Source organism: Nanorana parkeri, unplaced genomic scaffold, assembly GCF_000935625.1.
Source record: "Nanorana parkeri isolate BGI_ZX_2015 unplaced genomic scaffold, ASM93562v1 scaffold1002, whole genome shotgun sequence".
Lineage (NCBI taxonomy): Eukaryota > Metazoa > Chordata > Amphibia > Anura > Dicroglossidae > Nanorana > Nanorana parkeri.
In genome coordinates this window covers 526610-546411 of record NW_017307270.1, presented here as the reverse complement: position 1 = coordinate 546411, position 19802 = coordinate 526610, and the positions used below count along the sequence as shown (strand labels likewise).

The window sequence follows — 19802 nt, the reverse complement described above, 5'->3', positions numbered from 1 at the left end:
CTGTCACTCACGCATACAATGGGGAAAAGCCTTAACCCCATAGTTCTCCTTTAAAGGAGAACTATGGGGTCAGTGTTTTTCCCCATAGTTCTCCTTAGGGTAACGGGAGGACACAAACTAGCGTCCTTCCGTCACCCTAAGCTCAGTATACCGCGAGCTACAGCTCGCGGTATACTGAGACGCTGCAGCGGATCCCGACCTCGACGTCGAGATCCGCCCAGCTGCGTGAGTGACAGCTGGTTCTGCCTATCTAGAGGCAGAGCCAGCTGTACCCGCCCCCTCCCCCGTCCATTCCGCCAGTCAGCGCTGGCAGATCGGAGCGGGGAGAGGGGAATCCAGCCCCTCCCCCTGTCACGGCAGAGAGCCGTGACAGGATCGAGAGGTGAGCGAACCCGGTATGTGTTCGCTCACCTCCCGATCTACTGAGCCGACCTGTGACAGTCTCATTATCACAGGTCGGCTAGAACTATGAGGTGAGTGGAAATCACTAATCTCATAGTTCTCCTTTAATACTACACAATGGACCATCGTTCACAAGGCAATTGGTCATGGTCAGAACTAGTTATTTTCCAAATCTAGCTCTTTTCACATAAATTAACTAAAACATTTTGAAAGCTTTCAGTATATTTTTTGTTAGCTACTCATACTCAGAAAACTTTCCTAAAGGAAACCTTGTGTGCTTTGCACATCTGGCTAACAATTTCTGACGTACTTTCCAATGTTCTCCACCAGCAGATTCCTTCATTGATTCTTCAGAAGCAGAAAAGGTTCAGAATGCAGTAGACGCACTGGTGAGAATGAGAATTAAGTGGCCCTCCACACATTCTCATATTAAAGCAGGCCAGCACACACACTAACACTTGCTGCACAGTGCTCTTATCAGGAAAGCCAAACTGTAGACATTTCCAATACAGGGGTGTATTTCTTTGGTCGGCAGATACATATGAACCCCAACTTGCCAAAACAGGAAAGATCAGGCAATACTCACCTACTACACATGGGAAACCGTTATCTACCTAGCATGTCCACGTATAGCCTTCTAGTCAACAGCCTACAAAGCACTCTGAGAATTGGAACTCCTCAGGTGCTTGAGGGCCATATATGTCCACAACCAAAATCTTGAAGTCATCAAGCGTCATCAATTCGCTGTATAGTACTAATCATACACCAACGTCTTTCGGGTATACTGAATCCAACAAATGGATAAAAGGGCCTATAACTTTCTGTTAATTAAAAGAAAAAAGGGAACTGCTTATTGATCGCAAAGGGTTTTAATGTTGCGTTAACAAGCCAGTCTGACATTTCAAAATGCTAATTTTTCCAGGAGACTTCCAGGAGCAAACCCATACATGCGCTAATTAAGAAGGTGATGCTTGAATTGACCCATCACATACACATCTGCATTGGGCAGAAAAAAAGAAGACTTACCTTTGTATGTACAGTAAATTTAACTTTGTCTCGCTCACTCAGGGCATCAGATATATCAACCTGCAGAGTTGCATCAGGCTGCAGTTCTACGTTAATTGCTCGTGGCTAAAAAAAAAAATACAGGAGACATACTTTTAGTAAAACATCAACCCTGTTACAGGATAAAGTTTTCAGGCGGGTGTTTTATTATACAGCATTAAAAAAAAAAAAATTACTTCCTAAGGCGAGGAGAGGGTTATTGGGACACATAGAAAATCATTCAGTTTACTGTAGTGTCATAAAAGCAGTCTATTAGGTCAACTGTCTAGTGTCTGCTGTAAGCCATGTGTTCATGTTTTAGTCTGCAGGGTTTATATTCGTGCCATGTTCTGCTTGATATATGGCAAGCAGAATGGGGTCATTGCTGCCTCTAGAGGTCACTGAATGTTAGTGTCTGATTGGTTGGTTTGGCAGAGCCAGCCAATCAGCAGCAAAGTCTGTACGAAATTACTGGATAATGAGAATGATGTCTTGTGATCCCTCCCCTTCCCACTTCCTCCCTCCACGGCTACTGTTGTACTAAGCCTGTATAGGTTTTTAGGAGGGTATTCATTTTAAATTGCAGGTTAGCACAGCACTGTACTTTACCATTAGTAATCTCCACCAAATGGGATTTGCATCTAAACTATGCACCATATAAATGTAATGTCACGTAGGGCTGTGCTATGCTGGGTAGCCTGCCTTAGCACAGTCCCAAAGCAAAGACAAGGCAATTTGGCTTGTTTACAATCAGAGCTGCAGAGGTTTGCCCTTTACCATTAATAATCTCCACCAAATGGGATTTGCATCTAAACTATGCACCATATAAATGTAATGTCACTTAGGGCTGTGCTATGCTGGGCAGCCTGACTTAGCACAGTCCCAAAGCAAAGACAAGGTAATTTGGCTAGTTTACAATCAGAGCTGCATAGGTGTGCCCTGAAAAATGATGTCATGACGTTCTTTTCATTGCAGCATGGTAACAAAAAAGTTTTAGTGCAATGGGCTGTTTCCAGCACACTGGAACTACAGCCTGGCGCACAACAGCTGCTGTGTTCTAACCCAGCAGCTGGTGTGGATGGGCCCCAAAGAAATACAGATGACAACTGTACATACTTCTATTGTCTTAATGCTTCTAGCAACCAACTACTACTGAATTCATTTAAAAAATAGCCAACTCATCTCCACAGCAGGTTACATATCAGGGTATGAACCAGTAAAGAACTTGGCTCCTATGATAAAACAAAATCCCATTCTCTTTTGCATACATTGTACTACATTGTGAAGTGGCGTGGCCACGGACAAAGCACGCCACATAACATGCATGACCCGTGTGACTTGAGAATAACCAGATTGTATGGGAACGTTTCTAAAAATTGAGGTCATTTTACCAGCTCCTAACTTCAAAACCATTTTCTACCTCTCTATTAGACACACATTTTTCTTTAATCCACAAGAGTTATTCAGAGAACATCTGAAAAATTACATAATCAGACACATTTCTAGAATGAGGAAATATATGTTTAACAGCAGGGATGTCTATAAATTCTACAATCCAATTCTGACTGATATAGCAGCCGTATATACAGTTGTCAGTTATATACAGTTAACCCATCTCCCCCACAGCAGCCAGATATACAGTTTAGGGCTGCAACAACTAATCGACATAAATCGATTGAAAAAGTTGTCAACTTTTTCAATCATCGATTAATCGGCTTCTGGTTAGTTGGCCCTGTTCACGGCTCCAGACACGTTGTGCGCCGCACCTCCTCCTCACCTCACGCCCGCCGCTGCCAGACCCGCCCGCATACACACGCCGCACCTCCTCGATCGGCACAGGGACGCGGGGAGAAGAAGGAGGAGCAGGTGTGGGGGGATGACAATCACCGATAGACCAGCCCTATCTCAGAAGCAAGTTGCTGGAAGACTGCTCAGGTAAGCCTGCACTCCCCCCCACATGGTGCTCTATAATGTATTGCTGGGATTTGTGCTCCTCTACAGCCTGTGCCATTCTGCATTCATTGCTGTATAATTTTACACTTTTCATTTCACTATGTTGCACACCACACTTTTTTTTTTTCTTATTTACTTCCACCGCTCCAAGCTTGCTCCTGTGATGGACTACAATCCCAATACAAACTAGTAGTCCCATCACTGGAGCCGTTTTTTAAAATGTATTTTATTTTTTATCCGATTAATCGAACTCAATAATCGGCTAACTAATCGATTCTGAAATTAATCGTTAGCTGCAGCTCTAATACAGTTGCGTTATATATACACAGCACAGATGTTTTACCCCACAGCAGCCATATTTACAGTTGTCCTCCCCCCCCCTCCCCACACTACACTCCCACAGCAGCCACGTATACATTCACCCCCTCCTCATCACAGCGGCCATATCAACAGTTGTCTTACCTCCTTTCCCAAACTACCCCCTCAGCAGCCGTATACATAGTTCTCTTACCCCCCTTCCCCAACTACCCCAGCAGCTGTATACACAGTTTTCTTACCCACCATCCCCAACTACACCTACCTCAGGAGCCATATACAGTTCTCTTACCCACTTTCCCTAACTGCCATCACCTCAGCAGTGACATACACAGTTCTCTTACCCCCCTTCCCCAACTACCTCTACCTCAGCAGCCGTATACACAGTTCTCTTACCCCCCTTCCCCAACTACTTCTACCTCAGCAGCTGTATACACAGTTCTCTTATCACCCTTCCCTAACTACCTCTACCTCAGCAGCCGTATACACAGTTCTCTTACCACCCTTCCCTAACTACCTCACCTCAGCAGCCGTATACACAGTTCTCTTACCCTCCTTCCCCACGTGGGAGTCATTCCAGAACACTCTACAAGTAAGTAGTGACATTGCATGGGATTTTTGGTGACCTTTCTGGGGCAGGTGGTTTTGAATTTGAATTAAGTGATAGATTGTTTTAAATAGTTTTATGAAACCAAATTAGAAAGATTATCCAGCGTGACTTATATCAGATAGGTGATTGGAACAATTGGTAAAATGAACAGTGAAATATGCTTTTCTAATGTTCTCCCCCAGACAAAACACCTTAATGTATTCTGAAAGGTTCACCAATTAACAGAGAAGAGAATGAAATGTGCCCACTGAGAGCATTCCAAACATTCTAAGAGCTAGGAAAAGTCTGAGCTGAGAAATCCCTTACCTGAGAAATCATGGGGGCCATTCATAGAACCGGAGCAAATGTGGAGCTACTGACCATAATAAACCATCAGCCTTTACATGACAATAAAACGATTCACATTGCTTGCTTCAGATCTAAAACTATTTCAATGTTACTTTTTTTTGGCTTAACATTGTCCATAAAAGGAACATAACATACCATAATGAATGAGGGAATAGACTTTATACCAATTCATCAAAATCTGACGGATGGTTAGTCATTGTTTAAAGAAAGGTTAAGATTAAACTCCATGCAAACAGCTAAATATACAGGTGAAATACCGTACATATAAGGGAACGGTCATCCCTCTGCTCTGTCCTCCCATCAGCATATTTGCATGCAATAAGTCCAATTGACTCCTGGCCTTGACCCTCCCGGTCTGGCTTCTACTGTGGACAGGATTGCAAGAGGTTGATACCCACTGATTGGTCAGGAAGCTAGGCTGTCCCGTAGTGTCGCTAGGCAGTATGAACCCGGCTTCCTAGCCAATCACAAAGCCAGGAGGTGGGTCATGAAGCGCTGCCCGGCTCCCTGATTGGCTAGGAAGACAGGCTGCCTCGCAGTGTCGCTAAGCCGCATGAAGCCTTCTTCACGATTGGCCGGGAAGCCGGCTCCATGCTCCCTCGCGGCATTTCCCTCTGACTGGAAGTTCTGGCATCAGGGAAATATCGGAGCATTTGGGCGAGTAAGAGTACTCGGCATCTGTGCATCCCTAGTTTAAACATAAAGCAGCAGCATCCATTGTAAATTATTTCATCAGCATTTGAAAATTGCTTAAAAACCTTCTGACTTTAATATCACCTTAAATACAGAGAGAGAAACACAGCACAGAAGTGGTATAGAGGCTGCCACTGCAGAGTATTGTAGCCAGAAAGTCAGGCAGCTAGCATTTCACAAGGAAGTTTCCAATACATACATGTGAACGGTTACCTGCCAAAATAACTGCAACTCTTCAGCCTGTAACTCACATACAAAGCCCCCAACAAAAAGGTAAACATTGCATCTCAATTTACTTTTACCTCAACTGGTTTCATTAATATAAAAGGCAAATATTTGGTAAGTCACCAAACACCTGGCTAAAAGCTGAAATCAGGCTTGCAGAGGAAGTAACTGAAGGAGTGGTGAAGTCCTTACTGAGAGAAGCAAGTAAATGTGGGTGTCACCATAATGATAATGTTGACTGATCGTTCACACAGCAATCAGTAAAATGTCATCATGAAGTCTGTAACTACAATGTCTGAAATGTGTTATCCCCCTCTAAATGCTATCCAATTATAGCACATCAGGGCGGATAATTCACAAATGTAAAAGGACTTTGCAGATCTTCTGGCAGATGAAACCGCTCCTATACAGTATATGTTACAGCTGTGTTGGACACAGACACCATTACTTGAGAACCTGAAGCTTCCGGTGTAACCTCACAAGACGCCAACCATAACCACTACATGCTGGTTCCTTCTCCCAGCCTCCTATGTAACTGCTGGTACTGTTCCAGGGATTGGAGGAAGGAGCTTGCACACTGTAAGGGACATAGCCATCAGACATATTTTTTTGAAGCATGGATGTGGAAGATGTTGAGACATGACTCAATCTCTTTAGTAAGATACTAACTTTTTTTCGATTGCGTTTTTCAGCAATTTGCCTGCAATCTTTAAAAACAACCTGTCACAAATGGCCATTTGTAACAGTCTGAATCTCTACTCTAGAACTGTAACAATGCAGGCTTACCTCTCAGGGATGGTGTTTATTCTTTTATTTAGCTGTATTTTCTCCCTCTCGCAGTAGAAGGGTCGGCTCAATGGTAGGCTGTAAGGCCTCCTTAGACACTTTTGCCTTTTAAGCTGAAAACTAATGCGTATAAAGCGGTCAAATAGTCAGGATTGCTTAATACAAAACTAAAAGCTGTAGAGCACATGTGTCAAACACTGGGGTGTGCGGCTTGCCAATGGCGAGATAGGATGCTGCTCGGCAGAGCTCTGTCCAGATAGCGAACACAGCGAGCTTCACGGCCATTTATTAGCACATGCCTTGCTGATGTAAAGGAAGCCGCCGCTATCTGTGCCAGCTTCTCGGACTCCAGCATTCCGGATAGGAATGTATTTTCAGTCCCCCCGCCATGGTCAGTACAGGGGGCAGGATCTGGGATGGTGTCCCAGTGTACGTCGCTGGCATCGGGGCTGTTTAAACAGACTCCCAGCGGCTTTTAAACTTGTAAAGCCGACTGTCCGCTTTACAGTAGAAGCGATTTTGGCGACTCAGCTGTCGCCAGATCGCTTCTACGGTCCGGTGAAGGAGTCATCATTTTTCTTGTGCACTGTTGCCCCTTCTAGGGGCCCGAGACCGGCTTCTCTGGTGTCGAGGGGGAGCTGGGAAGGAGAAGGACGAACTTCCGTTCGTCGATTCCCCTCCTCGTTCTATGGGACCGGAAGTGATGCAGATTGCATCACTTCTGGTTCCATAGCTGTCAGTTCTGGGCTCCTGAAGCCCAGCTACAAGCTATTGAAGTGCGACCTGCACTTCAATAGCTTATTTGGAGTGTAAAGGTGACACTGGGGGTCTTTTGGGCCCCCAGTATCACCTTAAAGAGTACCTGTCACCACCCTCTGCTATCACATGGGGGGCTTGTAAGTTCCCTTATGTGATAGCAATTAAAGTTAAAAAAAAAGTTTTTAAAATGAACATTAAATAAAATCTAAAAATAATGTAAACATTTTTTTGAAGTCCCCCACGAGCACGCGCATCTTCACGTAAACACGCGTCAGGTGTGCCTACACATGAAAACGACTAACTCGCTACGTTAGGCATCGCCGCGCACGCCGCAGTGAGAGCAATAATTCTAGGGCATCTCTAAACTGATGACCTGTAGGGGGCTTTTGAAGCATCTATGGACATCTATGAATTTTGTCGCCGTTTCACAGGAGCACACAATTTTTAACCTGGGCATGTCGGGTATCTATTTACTCGTTGTAACCTCATATTTTATTTTTAAAAATTGGTATTTTGTGTTTTGGGGCATTTAAGTAAATTTTTCACAAAATGTTGGGGTTTGATGAGGAGTTGCGCTAATACCGTGCAACATAAAGATTTGCAACTGCCACCATTTTATTCTACAGGGTCTTGGCTTTCAGAAAACATATAATGTTCAGGGGTTCTAAGCTAAAAAAAAGGCCTCAGTCATGAAGGGGTTAAAAAGGAGAACTATGAGGTGAGTGCTTTTCACTCACCTCATCGTTCTAGCCGACCTGTGACAATGAGACTGGCGAGATAGGATGCTGAGGATACCTGAGAATTGCTCACACATTTTATATAATGTTCATAAACAGCAGATTGATTTATTATATCTACAGGAAACCCATTTTAAAACCAGATCTGTTCCCTCTTTTCATAACAGATATTATACTAAGTGGTTTTATAGTACAGATCCAGAAACTAAGTGTTAAGGTGGGTATCAATTGCCATACATAAGAATGTCCCTATCTATGTATTAGACTTGGTCATGGATGAACAAGGCCGATGTCTGTTTTTGAAATTTTATTATGCAAATTGTTTGTTTTTACTTGCTACGGTGTATTTGTGTAATAAGGGTCAACACAAAATTTGTAGCCAGGTGCTTTGCCGATTTGAACACTGTTGCCCCTTCTAGGGGCCCGGGACCGGCTTCTCTGGTGTCGGGGGGGAGCTGGGAAGGAGAAGGACGAACTTCCGTTCTACCGCCGCCTTATGGTTGGTAATGGGAGATTTAAATTTAATATTCAATGCAGCACTCGATTCAACAGGTAAGCCCTCTCGACCCAAGGGCCATACTTACAAAATTAGGTCCAGAAAGTTTATAATGCGGCTAATAGATTGTTGGCGAACATTGCATCCCATGGATAGAGATTTTACACATTCTTCTTCGGCCCGTAATTCTTATAGCTGGATTGATCATATCTTGGTCCACCAGCAATTGTTAGATCTTTCACCTGGGGTAACTATGGGTTCTATCTTGTGGTCCAATCACGCTCCCATTACTATAGCTTTATCCCTGGGGTCAGGTTATAGGGGCACATACACCTGGAGACTAAATGATAATACAAGTTAGGTACCTGGTAACTTCTTTTCCAGGAACCTTCCAGGGCAGCCGTGGAGAGATAGGATCCACCTAGGGCTGCAACCAACTAATCGATATTTGATTATGAGAATAGTTGTTAACCATTCTCATTATCGATTAGTTGGTTGAATCCCCTAGCCCTCTCATCCATTTTGGGAGGAGGGCACAGCAAGCAGTGGGTGGGTGCAAAAGCCAGCCTGCTATTGCAATTTGAAATAGCCAATAGCAGGCTGGCTATTGCACCTGCCCACTACCTGCTGTATTTACATTCAGCTGCCATCTGCGGAATCTTGCCACTGGCAGTTGTCATTCCCTGGCTGAAGCTATACATGCGCCATGTGCTTACAATACAATTAAATAATACATTTTGGTTTTGGCCTGACAAAATTTGCTGTGGGGGGGGTTAGCTTTGCAGTGCCTTTCATTGCAATAGCACCCCAAACGCACCTCCCACCTACAGTGTGATTGCACTCACTGAAACCCACCATACCACTACGCCGTGCGTTCCTGTGCAGTGCGATTGCAAAAAATAGTGCATGCAGTTTTATTCTGGAGTAAACTTTATGATTTGTAACACTGCATTTGTGTATTTCATTTTAAATTAAGGATGGTATTTAATGTTTTTTAATCAGATTAAATAGAAATAAAAAAAAATAAAGAAGAAGATCGCCCACCTAACTGATTATGAACATAATCATTGGTTGCAGCCCTAGATCCGCCTACAAACAAGAAACACATCATCCACAATTAAAATAAAAAGGGGCGCTGCCACCCCACCACCTCAGTTTTACAATAGAGCCAAAAGGCAGAAGGACCACCAGATTGTTACAATAAAAAACACCATGTTAAAACACACCCCTCAACAAGCAGGGTTGGAATCCCTGCTGCCCTGAAAGATTCCTGGAAAGAAGTTACCAGGGACCGAATGTGTACGACAACGAATGGGGGACGACAACTGCCAAAAGCCTCCTTTCTGTCAAAAGTCTGAACTCAGCAGGAGAGGACAACTCTGTGATGCAACACAAGAGATTTGACAGGAGAGCCAGTGGCTTCCTACCAGATAAGCTCTGGTAAAAATAACCCCATGTTTCTCTTCCTAATATGACTAAGGCCCTATTGGAGAGTGCCATAAAATCCTCTGGAGGGGCAATAGATAGCATAACTCACCAGGCATCGGTGTTATGATGCTTTACAGCCTTCTTTAGGCCCTGAACAGGCCAAATATTCTTGGATTTCCTCCAAGGGTAGCTGACTTCCAGGTGGCACCAAAGACACCTTTTAAAAACCTAGATGAACAAGAGCTTGCTCTAATCAATGCATGGATTAGAGTAAAAAGAGGCATGGTTAACCCTCCTGGAATCTATACTTGTCTTACAACAGATACAACAACCCGCAATTGTCCAGATGCGGCACACCTGGATTACCCAACAGCAGACTCTGGAGTGTACATAAAAAGAGCTTCTGCCCCCAACATTATTTAGGCTAATGTAACTATTTACGCAGCATAAATGTTGTCAGATCTTCCCCTGCATATAGAGCTATAAAGTGCAAGTGGCAAGTTTGGATGTAGCCTTCTACTACCATCAGTACTGCCAATGTTCTTATACTGTCGCCAGTTTTTTAATGTGGTGTAAAATAGATTGCCACCAGTTACACAAGAAACGTTCTGATATGCAGGGGGCACAATCAACAACTAGCTTCTGTAAATGAGTTATTGAAAGTTTACTGTTATAACATGGATGCCTGATAAAGTGGGAAATCATGTAATAACATGGGGACACAAAACAAAATGCTGAAGCCCCACACTAGACCTACACAGGGTTGAGTGTTGCCATAAAAAAAACAGACTGCAAGGAATGCACAGAATACCCAAGCCATCACTGAACCTAACCAACTAGTAATGTACCAGGACGGAGCAAGGGGTTACCATCCTGGTGCAGTTTCAAATATGCACAAGTACCCCACATGGCCTGTCATGAGCTTGGAGCTATACAACTGGCTACGACCAAAAAAAGGCTTGCCTGTAAAGCATTTGTAGTTGCAACCCAAATGGACTTCACTACACTGGGACTGCACAGAACTAAGTACTGTAAAGTTATACCATTGCCTAACGTATGAACTCAGGGAACACTTCAATACTGAGATTCAGAACTACATCATAAACCAAGGATGCTAAAGCAGTAAATTGGTCATCTTGTAGATCATGGAACTATACTGTATACAGAGAGTGAACTCTGAAAATATATAAAATGCGATTCATAACAAAAAATGTCTTCAGCCACGCAGTAAATCGGTTATCCTGGAGCCATTCTAGTTATATAAATGCACAAGTATGAATTCAGATGATGATACAATTACCAAGATTCATAACTATATCAAACCTAATAATGCTTTTACATGCTGTAATCGTTAAAGTTGTAGATAAGAGTAGTTATGCAAAAAAACTCAGAAGGAACCCCAATACTGAGATTCCTGACTACATCATAACCAATGATGAATCCATACGTCTTGTACAAGTCCAAAGAGTATAAACTCAAATGGGATTCACAACTACCTCCTGGACCAATTATGCTTCCAACCAAAGCAGCAAATTGGTTATTTCGGAGACGGTATAGTAATACCAATACATGAGGTACGGAAAAATACAGAGATTCATGATTAATGATCCCTTCATTAAAGCAGTGGTTTGGTTATTTCAGAGACAGTATAGTAATACCAATACAGTAAACTCCCCGTTATTTGGCATGCACGGGGATTGGTAGATTCCGGATAAATGTAGTTTCTGGTTGCTTGATAGTTACTATTTGGAAAAAAAAAAGGGTAACTAATGCCATACCCCATACTATACCATAACAAACTCTGTATTGACTTCATATTACTGTATATACTCGAGTATAAGCCGTCCCGAATATAAGCCGAGGGTGGGAAATGAGGCAGCTAATGGTAGATAGATACCAATAAAATTACATTAATATTTATTTAAAAGAAAAATAACCTAGCTCTGTAAGTGGAAAAGGGGGTACAGGGCTACATATCATGTACTACGGATCATTTAACCCATTCATGTTAGCAGAGGATCATTGTAAATGTATTGTCTGCACTGTATTAGCAGTATATACTCCATATAGAGTATATACTGCTAATACAGTGCAGACAATACATTTACAATGATACTAACATGAATGTATTAAATGATCTGTATGTAGCCCTGTACTATGGATCATTTAACCCATTCATGTTAGCAGAGGATCATTGTAAATGTATTGTCTGCACTGTATTAGCAGTATATACTCCATATAGAGTATATACTGCTAATACAGTGCAGACAATACATTTACAATGATACTAACATGAATGTATTAAATGATCTGTATGTAGCCCTGTACTATGGATCATTTAACCCATTCATGTTAGCAGAGGATCATTGTAAATGTATTGTTGCAGGCACTCTATATGTACATGTACTATATACTACATATAGAGTGCACTGAACAATAGATTTACAATTATCCTCTGCTAATATGAATGGGTTAAATGATCCGTAGTACATGATATGTAGCCCTGTACCCCCTTTTCCACTTACAGAGCTAGGTTATTTTTCTTTTAAATAAATATTAATGTAATTTTATTGGTATCTATCTACCATTAGCTGCCTCATTTCCCACCCTCGGCTTATATTCGGGACGGCTTATACTCGAGTATATACGGTAATATTGAAATGCAGTAATCAAAAGCAAATAAGACACATAGGCACATGATTATTTCCAGGATAATACATGCCACAGATCAGCAAAACAGTAAGTACACAGGGGATTTTTTTTTCTGTGAGAGGCTGATTGGTTGACATGCACAACTGCTCCAGATTTTGCCTGCTCCAGTTTTGATAAATTCCCCTCATTGTATGCACCAATACTAACTACCTCATGCACCAACAATCCTTTTACTAAAATAGCAAATTGGTTATTTCAGAGACAGTATAGTAATACCATTACATTAGTTATGCAGAAATACTGAGATTCAGAACTACCTCAGGACCCAATGATGCTTTCACTAAAGCAGTAAATGGGTTATTTCAGAGACAGTATAATACCATCAGTACATTAGGTATGCACAAATAAAGAGATTCACAAGTACTTCATGAACCAATGATGCACTTACTAAGCAGTAAATTGGTTATTTCAGAGACAGTATAGTAATACCAATACATAAGGGGGGAATTTATCGAAACTGGAGCAGCTGTGCATGTCAACCAATCAGCTTCTCTTTCAGTTTGTTCAGTTAAGATTTGAAAATGAAACAAAGACGCTGATTGGTTGTCATGCACAGCTGCTCCAGTATTGATAAATTCCCCTCAAGGAATGCATAATACTGAGATACATATCTACCTCATGAACCAATGATGCGCTCACTAAGCAGTAAATTGGTTATTTCGGAGACAGTATAGTAATACCAATATACAGTAAACTCCCCATTATCCGGCAGATTGGTAGATTCCAGATAAGTGTAGTTTCTGGTTACTATTAAAAATAGGTCTAACTAATGCCATACCCCATGCCATAAACTCAGTGTTGACTTCATATTAAAATCGAAATGCAGTAATCAAAAAGCAAAATAAGACAAATAGACACACTTAAGGACAATAGACACAATCATTTCCAGGATAATACATGCCGCAGATCAGCAAAGCAGTATGCACAATACTGAGATACACAACTACCTCATGAACCAATAATGCTTTCAATAAAGCAGGAAATTGGTTATTTTGGAGACAGTAATACCAATACACAAGGTATGCACAAATACAGAGATTGGCAATTACCTTATGAACCAATTATACTTTCACTAAAGCAATAATTGGTTATTCGGGAGACAGTATAGTAGTACCAATACACAAGGCCTCCACAAATACTGAGATTCATAACTACATCAAAACCCAATTATGGTTTCACTAAAGCAGTAAATTGGTTAGTTTACAGATAATATAGACATACCAATGCTCACAGGTGCTAATCTACCAATGTATGCATCAACTACTGTGCAAGGGATGTAGACAAGAGAAGGACTTCTATTGCCGTGCCAGCTTATGGCAAGGAACGCTGCATTCCCCTTCACCTAGCCATTGAACTATATATTGATATACTGTATAGAGTCTCTATCGAGGCAAGATAAAGCCCTCATCATGGACTGTGAAAGTGCTGCACAAAAAAACCTGAAGGCTGTGACCAGAGCAATCAGTAAAAGCCCCACACCTGTGAGGCAGACACACCCAGGCCAATGCAATTAATGGATCAGCTCAGCTTGTGAGCAAAATGTAGATGGAAGAAAAAACCCTCACAATAAAAAGGTTAGATGCTTGCTATCATACACAGAGACAAAGACTTAACCACATACAGAGAGTTAAGAGTCTCCTAAAATATTAAAGAGGTTGTTCAGATATTCAAAGGAAGTAAAGCCTTGAAGATAAAAGTATCCTCATGCAGCATTTCCCATACTCTAGGAATTTGCATCTTTATGCTCCCATGCTCTAACAGGCAAGTAAAACAAACTCAATGGCCGCTTTATTAGGTACACCTCTTCAACTGCTCGTTAACACAATATCTAATCAGCCAATCACATGGCAGTAACTCAATCTATTTAGGCATGTAGACATGGTCAAGATGGTCTGCTGAAGTTCAAACCAAGCATCAGAATGGGGAAGAAAGGTGATTTAAGTGACTTTGAACATGGCACGGCTGATCTATTGGGGTTTTCATACACAACCATCTCTCGGGTCTACAGAGAATGGTCAGAAATAGAGAAAATATCCAGAGAGCGGCAGCTCTCTGGGCAAGAATACCTTGTTGATGTCAGAGGATAATGGCCAGACTGGTTCAAGCTGATAGAAAGGCAACAGTAACTCAAATAACCACTCGTTACCTCCGAGGTATGCAGAAAAGCATCTCTGAACACACATCACATTGAACTTTGAAACAGATGGGCTACAGCCACAGAAGACCACACCGAGTGCCACTTCTGTCAGCCAAGGACAGGAAACTGAGGCTACAGTTTGCAATGGCTCACCAAAATTGTAAAATAGAATGTTGGAAACACGTTGCCTGGTCTGATGAGTCTCAAATTCTGTTACGACATTCGGATGGTCGGGTCAGAATTTGATGTAAACAGCATGAAAGCATGGATCCTTCTTGCCTTGTATTAACGGTTCAGGCTGGTGGAGCTTCGCATCACGGATGTGCAGCTGACAAATCTGCAGCAACTGTGTGATGCTATCATGTCAGTATGGACCAAAATCTCTAAGGAATGTTTCCATCACCTTGTTCAATCAAAGCCATAAATTAAAGCAGTTCCGAAGACAAAAGGGGTGCAACCCAGTACTAGCAAGGTGTACCTAATAAAGTGGCCGGTGAGTGTAGGGGCCCATACACCTTACAACTATCTGGAGATTTTTGTGATTGCATTTTCGGCTGAAAATCTACCAGGGATCGCACAACCTCAATTACTGTACAACTGGCAGACTTTTGTCTTTCAAGCAGGCTAGAAAACATTTGTCTAGTTGGACGAAAATTGACAGGTTAGTAGCGTTGTACAACAAAAATCTCAAGATGCAAACTGCACATGCTCAAACCAAAAATCTATCCTTTCAATCGATAAAAACTGACAAGGTGGTGGTGCTGACGAGCGTTAACTGCGAACTACATTGGTTCTGTGTATGATGGGCTAGTTGTAAGAAAATTGAACGAGTGCGAGATGTCTGGACAAAAAAAGTTGTGCAATGGTTGTAGGCAGTGCGTTCCGGGGCGATTCTGGCCTAAACGCACTGCCTCGCATTGCGGCCGGCTAGCTTTTTAGTGGGGCAGGAGTGGGTGTGGAGGGCCATTGAAGTGAATGGCACCGTAGCCACGCCCTCCGGCCGCAATGCAATCGTCCGCACGGGAGCGCAAGGCACCGAATCCGAGGGATTGATAGAACACCGGCAGAAGAGGGGGCAGGAGGAGGAACGGGGCGGATAGAAGAAGTACAAGGGGGGACAGCAGGGGAATGCAGACTCACTGCAGTCTCTCCTCCCCGCTGATGCTGGCTGCAGTGGTCCGAGTTGCCCCTCAGCCGATACAGGCGGGGAGACAGTGGGGATTAAATGGGACACAAACAGCTTTCAGCCAGCTCCAGCGGAGAGGAGAACGGAGGAGCAGAGCTGCTGCAAATAATCGAACCATCAACTAATCTCATTATCGATTATAATCGCTTAGTTGTTGCAGCCCTAGATGTATGCATTGTAAATTAGTCACTGAAAGGAAGTGAGAAAAATAGGCATAAATAATGCAGTTTCTTTAGAAATCCACTTTAACATCATCACAGGCTCTCGTCATGTTAGTTCCTTATATTTTTGTCTGTGTATACAATTTATTAAGATTCTGGTTTTATGTGACCAGCTCTAAAGCAGACCTTTACTCCATTTCACTAAAAAAAAATCACATCAGTAAGCTCTGCATGCGGATATGAATTTATCTTACATTCATTAGTTCAACAGATTTGACATATTATTGTTTTTCCATTTCCTGGTCCTCTTGGGTATTATCGATGTAATGTGCCCAAGCTTTGCATCCTGGGAAGTTTACATTAGCAGAGCATTGCTGGGAAATCTCATCTGTAATGTCATGAGATCTCGGGGAAAGGCATTTTCCTCCCCTGAGATGTGCATGGTCACATGTGCAAGAGTTCCAGGAAGTAAATGGAGATACATTAATCTGCCCTTAGTCAAAATGGCTACCATGAGAAGACTGGGGAGGAAAAGAAAAATAAGGTATGCTAATGGAGTATAAATCCTGCAATTATCTACAAGTATCAGTTTGCAGATTTATGAAGGTATATTTGTCATTTTTAAAAAGGTATGGGTACAGTTCCTCTTTAAAATTAAAAGGGGTCCTCAGTCTTCCCTGCTTCTGTTTTAAGATGCATAGTCCACAGTCTCCTGGCTACTGTAAGGGGTATCTATGATCAAAAATTTAAAATATACAGTATATTTCTATACCTAATTTTAGGGATGCACCGATACCAGTATTTTGGTACCGAGTACAGATAATTTTTTTGAGAGAGCATGGAGCCGACTTCACAACCAATCAGGAGGCCGGGTAGCGCGTCATTACACACTGCCCGGGCTCCTGATTGGCTGGGAAGTCGGCTCCATGCTCTCTCATCACAAGTGACGAGAGAGCATGGAGACACTTTCCAGCCAATCAGGAAACCGGGCAGTGTGTAATGATGCGCTGCCAGGCTTCCTGATACAGGAGGTATCGGGCTAGGCATCGGAGCATTTGGGCGAGTACAAATACTCGCCCAAATACTCGGCATCGATATTGATACTAGTATCGGTGCATCCCTACTGAATTTCCATATATTCTATACAACTCAACCATATGAAGGTTTGTAAACTTACTTAATGAAGATGCCCATAGAACACACTTCCTCAATCCACTGACAATTTGACTCTGCCCTGTAAATATGCACTTGTGTCACAACTCTCACAGAGCTACAACTCAACATCTGAACAATGTAACATTATCATGGCTTGCTGAAATCAATGCATGTTGGGATATGTAATCTTGAGAAATAAAGATTGTGTCCCATTAGGCAGCAGGTAAAGAGATGCAGAGCACACTGAGTATGCAGGAAGTTGATGAAAGTGATGGGCAGACAGAAGGCATCACTCACTACATTAAAGGATTTTTTTCAAGTAAGCTTTGATTCCATTATCAAAAACTATAGTATGAATTCTTATTACAATGCAGATGTTACAATAGGATAGTATTTGCTGGGACTTTAGAACTACTTTAACCTCTTTATTTACCATGAATGTGCTAGCCCTAGGAGAGGAGCAGCTTATTCAGGCAACTACAATGACAGTCTTCAGTTTCTCCATCCAGTGGTGGTGCGGAGCGGTTTATTCACAGCAGAGCAGGATGAGGGCCAGCTCAAAGAGACTGTACAGGATTAATCTTCAGGAAGGCCTTGTACATACAGGCTTTAGCTTTTATAAGAACATAACATACATCAAGCTTTTAGAGCTTTAGCACATAGAAATGTTGATTGTTACTGGCTGCTAGCAATCTCCCTTAGGCCTCAGCACTGCTTGAAGCTTGCTGAAGTTGAAGACTGCTGCGTGCACGGCCGTATCGGGCCGCTCCCGGGAAGGACAGGTGGCGAGTGTGATTTGTACGCAGCAGCCAGTTTCTCTGTACGCGGCCATATGCCGCCCTACACTCACCCGAACTGCACGTCCGTGCGGGTGTCCCTGCTCGGACGCAGTTAGGATCCATCCCGTCAGCGTACGAGTACGGACACATACACGGACATGCAGTTTGGGTGAGCGTAGGGCGGCGTACTCCCATAGAGAAGGACAGGTTGACCTGTCCTTCCCGGGAGTGGCTAAAAATGAATGCCCCCGCACTGCACACATAGTGCAATAGTGCTTGTTGTATCAACATGAAAGTGAGATCCCAGCATAAGCCCCCATTCACACCACTGCAATGTAACTTTACAGAGTTGCTGCAGGGTACATTGTGGTGCACTGCCATCAATAGGCTGTCTGCTGCAGCTAGATTTGCACTCAAAGTGTTTGACTGGTTTTTTTTTCTTTAAATTGCATGGTAACAGGATAACGTGTGATGTGGTGCAATACAACACAAGTTATCCCTAGGTGCATTGGAGCGCCGTTAAGAAATAATGGCACCGCAGAACACCTACATTGCAACAAGATGTGAAAGGAGCCTAAAAGCTTTAAGATATCTGGAAACCCTGTGAATACTGTGTACAAAACATTGTTCTGGGTATCACTGGTTGGGGAGCAGTCTATGCCAAGAGGAATCCATGGATGAGGGGCAGTCCCCGGCAGGGGGAATCAATGGAAGAGGGGCAGTCCATGGCAGGTGGAATCAATGGATGAGGGGCAGTCCATGGCAGGGGGAATCAATGCATGAGGGGCAGTCCATGGCAGGTGGAATCAATGCATGAGGGGCAGTCCCCGGCAGGGGGAATCAATGCATGAGGGGCAGTCCCCGGCAGGGGGAATCAATGCATGAGGGGCAGTCCCCGGCAGGGGGAATCAATGGATGAGGGGCAGTCCCCGGCAGGGGGAATCAATGGATGAGGGGCAGTCCCCGGCAGGGGGAATCAATGGATGAGGGGCAGTCCCTGGCAGGGGGAATCAATGGATGGGGAGCAGTCTATGACAGGGAGCTTAGTAGATGAGGAGCAGTCTATGGCAGGGAGCTTAGTAGATGAGGAGCAGTCTATACCATGAGCACCAATGGATGAGGAGCATCATCTGCACATCTGGATGTTGCCTTTCTCCCTGTCATCTGCCAACCACTGGTACAGCCATACCCTGGGAGGGTCCAGTCTGCCATGATAAGGGTATGTGGCCACTTACCGCTCTGTCCTCTTCTGACAGGAAGTCGGGTCCATCATCCAGGCCTTCCTGCTGCAAAGAGACAACAAAACATCGTTGTTAACCTCCGATACCTCCTCGCATGGGCCCCTTGGGTCAGACAGCCAGCACTATGCCCTGCAGAGGCGCCATTCACTTGCCCTCCCCTCCGCTACTCACCATCATGGCTGAGACGCTCACTGGCAGGCTGGGGACGGGCTCAACCGAGGATCAGGGGGCGGAGAGATTGCCGCGGGGACACGTGATAGGAGGAGGGGGGCCCTGCTGAATGACAGCTGGACCGAACTGCAAGCCTGCTTGGTGGGTTGGAGCGTCATGTGACGCTGGGAAGGTGACTTGAGCGGCCATGTTTTTTGAGGGAACGTGGAGATTGGTCTTTGGCGATAATCCTTCATAACACAGACGGGTGATCTCCTGAGCTCCAGTACCTAGGAATTCCTTCCACAGATTTTCCGCACATCTGTTGAACAGATTATTTTAAATCAAATGAAAAAATTTTTCGTCTACTACTTACATTACAAAATACATTGATCTGATCTTTTACCGGCTACACACATGCAGATAGGATAACTTGAAAACACTTTTCTAAGTATTTTAATCAAACCTAGCAAATATTTATCATT

General features: G+C 43.3%; 1 protein-coding gene across 1 annotated transcript in view; it reads right to left on the bottom strand.

The window, feature by feature from the left end:
• The window catches only part of SNX6 (sorting nexin 6), a 49399-nt gene extending 29916 nt beyond the window's left edge, over positions 1–19483 (bottom strand). Inside the window, exons 1-3 of the mRNA XM_018567041.1 lie at positions 19339–19483; positions 19162–19212; positions 1429–1533 (exon numbers count right to left, since the gene is read on the bottom strand). Coding sequence (XP_018422543.1) covers positions 1429–1533; positions 19162–19212; positions 19339–19344 — 162 coding nt within the window. The 5' untranslated portion in view covers positions 19345–19483. The remainder of the gene's footprint in view (positions 1–1428; positions 1534–19161; positions 19213–19338) is intronic.
• Positions 19484–19802: the final 319 nt, after the last annotated feature.